Below are 12807 nucleotides of genomic sequence, written 5' to 3' on the forward strand. Positions count from 1 at the left end.
ACTAGAACGTTAACGTTATTTTAGGATAGTTTTATTTTTAGTATGTTATTAATTTTTACATCCGAGGATACAGTGTATGTTCAATACAGTGTTCTAGAAGAGATAAGTTGTGGTTCTGCTCACTTTAAAATACTTCTCAAAATCCACTCTTTACATATGTGTTTATAAAGTAAACTGCTTTGAAAGAAGTTTCTCTCTCTCCCTCGTCTACTGGATTCCAGGGCCAAATCTGCCCTCACATTACTGATTTAAATCTGGAAGTACTCTACTGGTGTTACTTCAGACTTAGACTAGTGTAGGCGAAATCAGAATAGACTTCTTCAGTCTGTGTATCTAGCACGGTGCATGAAATAGACATGTTCACTCTGGCACAGAGAGAGAGTACTTCTGTAGTTCAGATATGGTTGGCTGCCGTTTTCAGTCTCAGAAGTGGCTGCATTTTAACAGGAGTGTATATGCACTATTTAGCCTCCAGTTCTGCAAACACACACAATTTAACTTCAAGGATATGAGTAGTCCCATTGATTTGAGGCATAAGTGTTTGCAGGTTTGGGACTATAGTTTGTAAAGTTCTGTTAGATAAAGAAGGAAATGAATTACCTACGATCTGTTACTGGTCTGTGTACAGTGCCTACCATGGGAGTCGTGGTCCATGACGAGGGCTCCTAAGTGCTAATAATTAATAGTAAGTGTAAGATATATTTATTATTACATCATAAGGTTTCTGTGCTTTCTTTCTTTAAATAAGCTTTGAATGAGTCTGCTGGATAGTTTAGATTAGGACTCCTAAAATTATACTTTTCTGTGTATATGCTGCATGTTATGGTATTGTGCTTAGGACTGAATTAATGTTTCTTGTAGTTGTTTTACTTCGAAGTGTAAAATGGTGGATATGCTTAAATGTCTTATCTCCTGGCTCTCTGCAATCTCTCCCCCGTGGTGCCTGCAGTCTGAGAGCTCCCCAAACAGCTTCTTGTGTTGTCAAAGCCAATATTGCTGCTTATGTTCCTAAGAGCAGAATAGCCAGCAGCTCTCCCTCAGGACAACACAGTTCAGGCCCAGGTAGTGTGAAATCTGTATCTGCTGCCATGGGGCAGACACATGTAACACAGCAGGCAATGGCTATTTAAAATGTATTGATGAAACTAGCCTTACATAATAGTGGAATTCCTTGAAACAATAACTACACTTTTCAAAGGTTTAGTCACTGCTTTAACTCCATTAATGTCAGGGGAGTTACTCCAGGGATGAATTTAGCCCCAGTGTTTATTAGTAACCTCTTAAAAAAATGACAGGTTTCAGAGTAGCAGCCGTGTTAGTCTGTATTTGCAAAAAGAAAAGGAGGACTTGTGACACCTTAGAGGAGCATCAGCTGTAGCTCATGAAAGCTGATGCTCAAATAAATTGGTTAGTCTCTAAGGTGCCACAAGTCCTCCTTTTCTTTTTTCTTAAAAAAATGAGTTAGTAGCATCAATTGAAGGAGGATTGTTATGTGATAGCTGAGGGGTGTTGCCAGCTCTAGTGACATTTGCTGTTTTTCTTAACAGCCCCTGCTGCTGGAGTCAGCTGATTACTTGAGAATCTCAGCTTTCATTTAAAAAAATACAAGTTTCTAGCCATCATGGCTTCGGGGGGCAGGGCGGAAAAAAGCTTGAAAATGTGACCTCCTCCCTAAAGGCTTGAAACCCAGAAGGCAAATTAAAAAAAACCCAAATTTCATGATTCTCAAACTAATCTCATGGCCTGATCTCGTGAGTTTTAAATACTTGGGTTTGGTAGTACTGCTTACTGTAACCCATGGTGTAAATCAGTTTTGCAAAACTCTTCATATCCACAGTAAGGCATTATTTTGACGGATTAATAAAATATCCTGCTTGTTTGTTTTCATGATCAGTCATCATGGTAGAGGGAGGGCAAGCATCTTTTGTGTTTGGACTGGTACATTTTAATGACAATTTTTCTAGGCTAGTCCAGAACTGATGCTGGGTCACAACCACACAAAGCACGAGTCCACATCACCAAACCACTACATGTTGGGTGCTTCTGGAAAGCATGCTTGGCAATCTCAGAAAATGTTAGGGGTTTCAGAGTAGCAGCTGTGTTAGTCTGTATTCCCAAAAAGAAAAGGAGTACAAATTTATTTGAGCATAAGCTGTAGCTCACGAAAGCTTATGCTCAAATAAATTTGTTAGTCTCTAAGGTGCCACAAGTACTCCTGTTCTTTTTTCAGAAAATGTTAATGCTATTGTTATCATTTACATAGTGCCCTAGAATAAGATACAAATATACTGTATAGGTTAAGAGGGAAGTTGAAAATCAAGATTGAGGTGCAGTTACAAATGTGACAAGACACTTTCAAAAGTCTGTTTTCACCATTCCAGATATAGCCTTAACTTTCAAGAGCATTGCATTTCATGGGGGTGAGGGGAGGTAAGACAGTGAAACAACCATATTACTAGTAAGAGGAATAAATTATTAAAGTAATGCCAGGTGTGACAAGCAATTTTTATAGATTCTTCACCCTTCCCCTTAAGTAAATCAGCATCTGGGATTCAGACATCCAATCTCAGTGCGGTGAGAGAAGTAAATTTTAGTGGCTGAATTTCTTACTGGCCCACCGTTCTCCCTCTAACCCTTTATCAAATCCTGTAGCCACACCACACTAATTATCCTGAGAATGGGAGGGGTTGCCATGGTGGCCGAGCACTTTTTAAAGCACAGGAATGGTGTTCATTATTGTTCAGTGTCTTTAGCTGTGGGGAAAAGGTCAGTGTGGCAGTTGTTTTCCATATAAATTTTGGCCTCTGTGCCAAAGAGGAGGCTGAAATGTACTTGCGATGTCTGTAAAATGGTGAATGTTACTGAACTTTATAGAGCTATTTGGACTAAGCAGTTTGGTTCCGAAAATTTTACTGCCCACGGAGCTAAGCACGATAAAATATTGCTATGAGGGAGAAATGAATGAAAGGAAGATTGTTGTGATATTAACATCTTTGTTTTAAATGTTGGTTGCTTTTTGGGGGGGGGGGGGGGAGGAGAGGTTGAAATTAATACACTAATATTTCTGAAGTTCCTTTCTGTACATATTTTGCTTTGTTTTAAACGTCTAATAAATAGAACATAAAACTAATACATGAGTTTAATTGTGACTGGCAGCAACAGGAGATATATAACTGAATGAAGTTGTGCAGTTCTAAAATAATTATTGTGAAGTTGTGTTTTCTTAAGATTACTTGTGATAAATAATGCATCATTAAAGTTCACTGTTTCACAAGTAATGGAAAAAGCATTTTGAACCAGTGTCACTTAGCATTTGACGCGGCTCCCACTGATGTCCATTGACTGCAGTAGGAGTTGGATCAGGCCCTATATAGCCAATTAGTCATATGTGCCATACTGTGCACGCAAGTCTTACTCAGGTAGATGGCCTGTATCAGCAAAGCAAGTGGTTTACCGTAAGCGAGTGAGTAGCCCCACTGAACTCAATGGAATTACTCACCTTATATAGTTAAGCACATATGTATGGACCTCTCAGGGTTAGGGATAGAGTGCTCAGTGCCTTGCAGGATTGCCACCTTACACGGACTTTAGTCGCTTTTTTATGGTCGTAATTTAAGGAAGAATTTGATTCTTCCACTGCAGCATCTGGTCAAGAAGCAAGATATGGCAAAAAAGTAGCCGTGGATGCTAAATAAGAAACACCACTGATGGTAATGTTTAGGCTTTAATATGCAAATGATCAGGTTTATAACTTATTTGGTGCATCTCTTTTCTAAATAAAAAAGGATGTTAAAATAGCTAAACACAAAGCTAAAGAAACAGAATGATGTGGCTGAATATGCTAGGTAAATAAATGCTTTCTACTACGTACACACAATAAAATGACCTGTCTGCTGCTTTGCATTGGTAGCCAAAACATGACTAGTATGAAATAATAGTAATGAAATATATGACTAATCAGAAGAGGGAAGAAACTGACAAAGTTTTCATCATCAACTTTAAATAGGAAATGAAATGTCTATCGTTGTTACAAAAATAAAAACACAACACACACACAAACCTATTCCTTAGCTATTCTAATTAGTCTCAACCCCTGTGTTTATCTCCAGGGAATGCAGATTAAGGGGGTTTATTTTTTTCAAGCTATAATTTTGTAGCTATTAATTTAGCAATCCCTTGGTGCTTTCCACTGTTTCATTATTGAGAGCAATGTCTAGTTACTAAATACAAGTGAAATAAAAAGAGATGGCTGATTGGATTAAACAGGGGTTGCAGTGCTGCAGATATGGAGATTACATTGTGTAATTACCCTTTTAGTTTGTTTTATCCTGAAGAGATACTTCATATTTCCTGAAATGTTCATGTGTTTAGAAACTGTACAGCCAGTGAAAGGTATTTTGGGTGTAGGAAGCTCTGACTTGGCTCCATGCTTCTCTGATTTGTATGTATAGCTTTTCATTTATTTTCCCAAGATCTCACATTACAAATTTGATAGAGACCATGTTAATATCTGTTATTGTTAAGTTATTTTAATTTTAAAAATCCATTTGTTTTAGATGCCAGACCAGTTCGACCAGACAGTGGTGCTTAACCAGCTACATTATTCTGGGATGCTGGAGACAGTGAGGATACGACGGGCTGGCTTTCCAGTGAGAAGGCAATTTCAAGATTTTTATAAAAGGTAAACATGCAGTGGGACAATTGTATGAAACAAACATAAATCCTGGATATTGAGCTCATGCTCTTAACTCAGAGGATTAGAAGAAACCTTATGAAATGGATGGGGGCGGGGGAGAAGGGGTAACTCTATTCTCAAATGAAGAGATAAGTAATTTTTAAAAAATTTTTTTTTGTGGTGGGGGCCAGGTATAAAGTCCTAATGAGAAACTTGACTGTGCCTGAAGATTTAAAAGGGAAGTGTGCCGTCCTCCTTCATCTGTATGATGGTACTAGCACCGAATGGCAGCTTGGAAAAAATAAGGTAACATAATCTTATTAGATTGTTGTCCTCTTTCATTCCATGGCTGTTGCTAATATGAGTCTAAGGACAGTATTTAGGCAGCTCCCAACTGCACAGCTGTGGTTGAACTTACTGTTTGTATTGGGGTAGAGCTGAGTTGGCCCCATTGTGGTGGGTGCTGTACAAACACATAGTAAGAGCTAGCCCTTGCTCTGGAGAACTTAGTTTAAGACTCTGCAAACACTTAGGCATGCAAGTAGCTTTACTCATACAAGTAGACCATGTGAGTCCAATGGCACTACTCAACGTGAGTAAAGCTTCTCGGGTGCATAAGTGTTTGTAGGATCAGGGCCTAAAATGTTAGATTCTAACACCCTTACTCACATGGAGCAGTTCCTTGCTTTGCGAGAAGACCCATTCATTCCTATGACACTGCTTGCGCAGAATATGGTGGTTCTTAGTGAGTGAAATCCTGACCCCATTGAAGCCAGTGGGACCAGGATTTCACCCAGTGTTTTTAAGGGTGGCAGAAATGGACTTCTGTGGGTTACACTGTGCTGAAACTGGACATGCATGTTATCAGGCAGTTAACTCTCACTTCTGCATCTTCTTCATGCCAAATAACTAAAAAAAAATTTTTTTTTGAAACGTATTTTAGTTCATGAGCAACCAAACCCACACTTTTTTTTTGTTTGGCTACAACACAGAGAAAAAAGCTTGATCTCAAACAACAGGCCTTTGCAGAGATTCCATCCTTCCTGTGAATGTATGCCCCTAGCCTCCTCAAATCATTTAATAGTATTGCACGCATAGATATTCCATTTTATGGGAGTCTAAGAAACAGTTAAAAGTATACTGGGCAAAGTACTAGGGAATATACTGTAAAGATCAATTTCGAATTGGTCAAGATGGTCCTGCAGGCCTCTCATCTGTTACTGCTATGTCCCTCGGTGTAACTCCCACCGATGTTACTGGGCCTTATGTATGGGCAATAAGGGGATAACAGACCCAGAAGTAAAGCTGGCTGAACTGTCAATTGTCCAGTATAAGTATTTGTAAAGAGCTTTGTTATTATTCTTGATGTGTTTTTATCATAAGGAATCCATGGCAAAGATACCTTGTAAAATCCCATTGATTTCAGTGAGATTTTCTATAGTAGCATTTACGTTTAACAGTTCCATCCATTCCATAACACATCTAAAGAGCTTGAAAAGAAGTGAATGGAAGTACCACATGGTTCCTGTGTGTTGTGTTCTTACAAGGTGAAATCTCAACAAAAAAGCAGCATGTTAGTAAATCCAAAAGAGCCCATTAAGATAACATAGATAGAATTGAAACTGTCTCCCATTATATTGCGACCTAAAGACTTATAGATCACTTTGATTTACACTGGTTTCAGAGTAACAGCCGTGTTAGTCTGTATTCTCAAAAAGAAAAGGAGTACTTGTGGCACCTCAGAGACTAAAGTCTCTAAGGTGCCACAAGTACTCCTTTTCTTTTTGATTTACACTGACATTTGTCCCACCCTCTTGTAGACCACTGTTTACAAATAATGCTATAAATTCAAAGCCATAACTAGGTTTTGCTTCACACTGCATGTTCTTTCAGAGGCATGCAGTGTGTTAACCGTATTACACCCATTCATGTGTAGTCATGTTGATTAAACCATGGGCATTGCTTCAAAATATAGGGAAATATATACGAGAGACTCCACACTGCTCTGAAAGCTCCATATACAGTAGAACCTTTGCAGCTGTCAGAGCTGGTTTTACAACTTTCCCAGCGATGTGCAAGAATCACCTAAGGGGGTTGGTAAATGTACGAGTGAAGCAAGTCAGTAAGGAGCTTATTTCTGAGGAGGGCAAGAGGACATTAAATTCAAACTGTACATCTTGCATAGGCACAAGATCACCTGCATCACCTGCAAAAATCAGTACAGGTAGCAAGCCAAGGGCAAAGTTGCAGCCAGTTGTCTTGATTTTTGGATCTAAATCAGACCCTAAATGTTGTTTTAACTTTATCTGTAACTACCCTTCACATTACTGAGGAAAGGACAGCTTTGTATCCATTTTTTAAAATTACAGTATATAAAAAGAGGAATAAAACAGTTTTAACAAATAGAAAAAAAGTTACTGTTTGTGGTATTAAATGATATTATCCCTTCCATTTTGATGTAAAAGGAGTGATGATAACATCATCGGGATTAGGGCAGCTGTTGAGATACTTCTTGTTCTTACATGCCCAGATTCACGAAAGCACTCCTATTTGGGAAAACACACAAGCCCATGCTTAATACGTGCTTAAATCCATCCCCTTTCGGGAAAGCAATTTAGTGCTGCCCTGAATCAGGACCATAGTGATCTAGAGAGTGCTAGAGCAAAATTGAATAGGAAAGGACAGTAGACCCACTGAAGCAGAGGCTGTTCCATATGTGTAAGTAAAGACTCTCTGTAAAAAACTAGATGGTGCACCTTTACACTGGTGAGCACTTAGGCAATGGGACTTCTCATGCAAGTGAGTGCTCACCAACGTTGGGTAACTGTTGTATAATCCAGCCCCTTTGAGGCTCCACTCAGGACTGGATCATAGTCTTCCATATGGGGAGTCCCCCGTGTTCATTGGTGAGAAGTTGGTTTGGTGTTTTGTTGTTGTTGTTGTTGTACAGAAGTAAAAGAATTCCAGAAAAAGCCCTTATTCCTAGGGAAATGCTTTCTTTCCTATTGAAAAATGCATCAGTGCAGAATAATAAATTTTAGTCATATCTGACTGTCACCTTTTTTAATGGTTATTTCTGCCAAGTTAACAAATCCTGCTTCAAAAACAAGGGGCCATAATCCAACAGAGCTCTCCTGCTAAGTAAGCAGCTTGCTCTTTCCTCACAACACATTTCCTCGGTGCCCACTGAAATTGGAACAGTGGTGAGGATTCGGGATCCAAAAAGCCAGGAGAATTACATCCTTTTTCACTTGAACTCCACACGAGATTTTACTCCTCCCTCATCTCATAGCAAAACCCAACCAGTAGAGTGTCATCCCTTGAGAACTGCAGGGGAGGGGAGGAATGTGAAGGCAAGGTGCAAAGCAGCTGCAAAGCCACCACTACAGCCTGTGGAGGAGAGTAGCAGCTGCTGCCCTCTTTGCCTCCTTCTGACACACTCTTGCCCTCCTGTACTACACAGAGTTTTGGCTCAGTGAATCTAGTGTGTGCCTGTATGTCCACACTGGCCACACGCTCACTTCACCTCCACAATCCCTAACTCCAGGCTCCTATAAACAGCTGCCCCCGAGCGTGGCTCTGTGCTTCAGATGCAAAGTTTCAGAGTAGCAGCCGTCTTAGTCTATATTCGCAAAAAGAAAAGGAGTACTAGTGGCACCCTAGAGACTAACCAATTTATTTGAGCATAATAATGCATCCGATGAAGTGAGCTGTAGCTCACGAAAGCTCATGCTCAAATAAATTGGTTAGTCTCTAAGGTGCCACAAGTCCTCCTTTCTTTTTTCAGATGCAAAGTGTCCCTGCACTAGGCTTCTGCTACTCCTTCTGCCCCAGTGCAGGCTAACACCACAAGTCCGCCATATTTCAAGCCATACACCCATAGTAGGTGCCAGACGATTCGGCCCTAAGATGCAGATGAAAGAGGAGGTCCGGAAAAGGTCTTATACCACACAGGGCACATAGCACAGAACTACATTATAGCATCTTAATCAGCACCATTATTATTAAGATTGGATCAAGCACAGGAGATTTGTGATTGAACCATAAAAACTTGCTCCAGGCTGAAAATGTACTTTAAAATTCCCCACTTGGTAATGGACTTTCTTTTTTGAGTTCCAGATTGTTTAAAAAATCAAGTTACAGGAGTGCAAGAAGATGATTAAGATTTACCCATTTCAGTTACAATTTACACACTACTGTAAACCTCAGAAACCAAGTGTAACTTTGCAAAGTTGGTGTGGTGTTGACATGAGTGCTGTAGCTAAGAAGGTACTTAAAAAACAGAAAATATAGAAATATATCATTTACTACAGAAGTGGTTACTCAGCATATCTTTTGCTCATCAAATTTCCAAAGTTTTTTCAGTGAGCAGATTATGCTTTCCTCTCAGCAAGTGCATGCATGTAAATCTTACTGAGTTATTTTTCCACAGCAGTAGATTCACTGCTTAACAACAGGACAAAAATCTGCTCCTTAGTCAAGCCCCTGGACCTAAAACTGCTTTCATTTACGTAGATGCTACTTCTGTTTTGATTTGTGCCCTGGCAAGAGGAATTTGCAGGAATGGGCCCTCTTAAGAGTTTGCAATAAATTGTTTACTCTGAAGCAGTTTAAGCCTCAAGGCTGAATTTTCTGGCTCTGTCAGTGTCAGTCAGATTGTTCACATTGCTAAGCCAAAGTTCTTTTATGTGTGTATTAATCTTCAGAAGGATAGAGCTACTTTGAAGAAAGTCTAGTAATAATGTTGCTGACTATAGTCATTAGTGAGTAGACAATTTGGGTAAAATCCTGGCCCCGTTTAAGTCAATGGGAGAACTCCCATTGACTTCAGTAGGGTCAGGATCTCATGGAATAGAGGAGGAGTAATTGCCATTTTGGGGCTTTTTAGTTCTTAAGAGGAAAGTGTTCTATTTTTTTTCCTCTTAGGAAAATATATATATTGATTCTGAATTCCTCCTTCAATGTCAACTGTGCTATGTTACCTATGTAACCTTGCATCCCAGCAGCCGTTTATTATTGTTATTGTTATGTTCATGTGCATTTATAAGACATCCATCACTGTGGTAGCTGAATTCAATTGAGCCAGAACTTTTCTTGCATAGGTCTTTCTTTGGGAGTCCTTGGAAAACAAGTTGGAGAAGCAGAGAGAGGTAGAAGTCACCAAGGCAACCATGATTATCCGAGCACATGTCTTAGGTTATGTAGCACGGTAGGTAACAAGGTGGGAATATTAACTAATGGGCTGCATATGCAGATGCACCTCTTCATTGGGAGGGATTTCCAATGCTGCCTAGAGGATTATCATTCATTTCTGATAGGAATTGGGCACCCAAATTCCATAGGTGGTTTGGAAATCTCAACCCTATTTTGTCAATCCTTTAATAAAACAGTAGGTGGTTTGAATTGTTTTTAATAACTAAGATGTCAGAGTGTAGAAGATACACAGAGGAGCATTCATATAATATCATGGGTCCAGATCACAGTAGCTGCAGATCAGGGTAGCTCCACTGAAGCCTATGGAGGTACACTGAGTTATACTAGCTGAGGATCTGGCTTATCCTGTTTGCCATTACAGAAAGAGGGAAGAGAAGGTAAATTAGGAACAATCAGTTTATGATTCTTTGTTCAAGAACAAAAGAACAATGACATTGGGTGACTGAATTATGATGATTTATTTGCTCACCTAGTTTCATGCATTATGTATAAGAGTCAGGGTAGTCCATCCCATCTGTTTACTTCTCTGTTTCCTCTATAAGTCAATAGAGGACAGTTCAATAGTTGTTTGCATAATGAGGTCATTTCTTTTCATGTGCATATTAGTCCTGTCCATATAGTCTGAACAATATGTCACATAAAACAATGCTGTCTTGCTGTGTGTGATTTTTCTTTTCATGGTGCAGGATATATATCAAAACCCCTGGTAGTTTCTAACAGCATCTCCTTGTGAGGAGGTATTAAAAATGTAAGGCTGGGTGGTGTGTATTTACTTAGTTTAGACACAGCTAGCTCTCTCACAGAAAGACCATGTCCACTTTCTAGGGAGAGATAACATAAACCATAATGGGAGAGCTGTCACAGGGCCGGAGTTAATACCTCTGTCCTTTTTACTACCATGGACTCTTTAATGCAGGGCAGTTACATAGAAACCTCAGTTAGCTGGTAGTCAAACCCTCTTTACAGAGAAGCTCTTTCTGTCTTCTTTCAGAAAGCATTACAAAAAGGTGCTTTATTACGTGGTTGTGATACAGAAGAACTACAGGGCATTCCTTCTAAGGAGAAAGTTCCTTCACCTGAGGAAAGCAGCCATAACCTTGCAGAAGCAGCTGCGAGGCCAGATTGCTCGACGTGTTTACAGACAGCTATTAGAGGAGAAGAGGCGACAAGAGGAGGAGAGGAGGAGGAAAGAAGAGGAGGAAAGGTGTGCAGCGTGTGCTGTTGTTTGACTGGATCTGAAAGGCAAACATCAGGTTTCATGGGTTTCAGGCTATATCACCTTTGCCTCAAGTAATCACAGCTGATTTTGTAAATCTTTACTAGTGATGACGAGAGATATGTGTAGCATTCATGGGAGTTTCTCAGGCACACAAGGGGAGAATATACCCTTAGTGGTTTCATTTTGAGTTGCTACTTGTATTTGACAAAAAACCCCTCTGAAAACTCTACTACTGCCCTAATGAAGTCCCCTCGCCCCTTTCTTCTTCTTGCTAACTTTTTTTTTTCTTCTTATCCTTGCAGGGAAAGGCAAAGGCAAGAAGCAGAACGTCTTGCCCAGCAGGTAAATTACACTGTTAATACTTTCTGCCGGGGTGGCAGGTTTGTAGAAATTTTGGTGGTGCCCAGAACCCGTCCCCACCCAAACTCTGCCCCCCAAACTCTGCCCAAGGCTCTGGGAGGGAGTTTGGGTGGGGGAGGAGGTCTGGGGTGCAGGCCCTAGGCTGGGGCAAGGGATTGGGGTGCAGGATGCAGGCTTTGGGAGGGAGTTTGGGGATGGGAGGGGGTGCAGAGGGAGCTGGTGACGGGGTGATGGCTGTGGGGTGTGGCTGCAGATGAGGGGTTTGAGGTATGGGAGGGGCTCAGGGCAAGAGTAGCGGTGTAGGGGGTGAGGGCTCTGTCTGGGGCTAGGAATTAGGGGTTTGGGGTGTGGGAGGGGCTCAGGGTGAGAGTAGGAATGTGGGAGTGAGGGCTGTGTCTGGGGCTGGGGGGTTTGGGAGGTTAGAGAGGCTCAGGGCTGGGGAAGAGGGTTGGAGTGCAGGGGGATGAGGGGTTTGTGGTGTTGGAGGGGGCTCAGGGCTAGGGTAGAAGGTTGAGGGTGCGGTGGGGGGGTGAATACTCTGGCTGGGGGTGTGGGCTCTGGGGTGGGGCAGGGCTGGGGATAAGTTTGGGGTGCAGGCAGGCTGCTATGGGACGGGCCAGAGAGGAGGACTCTCCCCAGCCCTTTCCCTGCTGGCAGCAGCGAGCTCTGGGGGAGGAGCCCCCCTTTCCCACCCCCCCAGCAGCACACTCACCCCACCACTGTCACTGCATGTGCTCCTAGGGCCCCTCTCAGGTCCCGGAATCTCCCTCGCCTCCCCCGTGGTGGGTGCCGGGGGGTGCTGCGTGCGCCTTCTCCCCTGCTGTTGCCCCTGACTGTAGCCTCACTGGGGGTGAGGGATGGGGCTGCCTCCTTGCTCAGCATGGGGCAGGAGCAGTGACTGTAGACAGAGGGGCCCCCTGTGCTGGTGGAGGGTCCCACCGGAAAAGGGAAGGGTCTGAGGTGGAAGGGCAGGCTCAGAGTTGGTGTGCCCTGGCAGTGGAGGTGGGGGGCACTAGACCCTGCAGCAGCAGTTGCTGCAGGGTGGCAGCATGGAGCTGCACGGAAGCAAAGGCAGGGACGCTTTGCTCCGGGGTCCGGGGAGGCGCGCGGGGAGCCGGGGGCAGCAAGAGGGGGCTGGGGGACAATTGGGGGGGCAGCAGGTGGGGTCGGTGGGGACACCCGGCCCCAAATATTGGTGGAGCTGGGCCCCTGGGCTCTGAATATTGCTGGTGCTAAGGCACCACGTGGAGATATAACTCGCTGCCCCTGCTTTCTGCCATCCTGTTTATTTCTATCTCTTGTCCCAACCAATAAAAAAGAAAAGAAAAGGAAAAAGCAC

General features: G+C 42.2%; 1 protein-coding gene across 1 annotated transcript in view; it reads left to right on the forward strand.

The window, feature by feature from the left end:
- Positions 1-12807, forward strand: part of MYO10 (myosin X) — a 231681-nt gene that overhangs the window by 181510 nt on the left and 37364 nt on the right. Inside the window, exons 20-25 of the mRNA XM_077808706.1 lie at positions 4557-4681; positions 4867-4981; positions 9778-9884; positions 10881-11102; positions 11213-11230; positions 11411-11450. Coding sequence (XP_077664832.1) covers positions 4557-4681; positions 4867-4981; positions 9778-9884; positions 10881-11102; positions 11213-11230; positions 11411-11450 — 627 coding nt within the window. The remainder of the gene's footprint in view (positions 1-4556; positions 4682-4866; positions 4982-9777; positions 9885-10880; positions 11103-11212; positions 11231-11410; positions 11451-12807) is intronic.

Source organism: Eretmochelys imbricata, chromosome 2, assembly GCF_965152235.1.
Source record: "Eretmochelys imbricata isolate rEreImb1 chromosome 2, rEreImb1.hap1, whole genome shotgun sequence".
In the NCBI taxonomy this organism is placed as follows: Eukaryota; Metazoa; Chordata; order Testudines; family Cheloniidae; genus Eretmochelys; species Eretmochelys imbricata.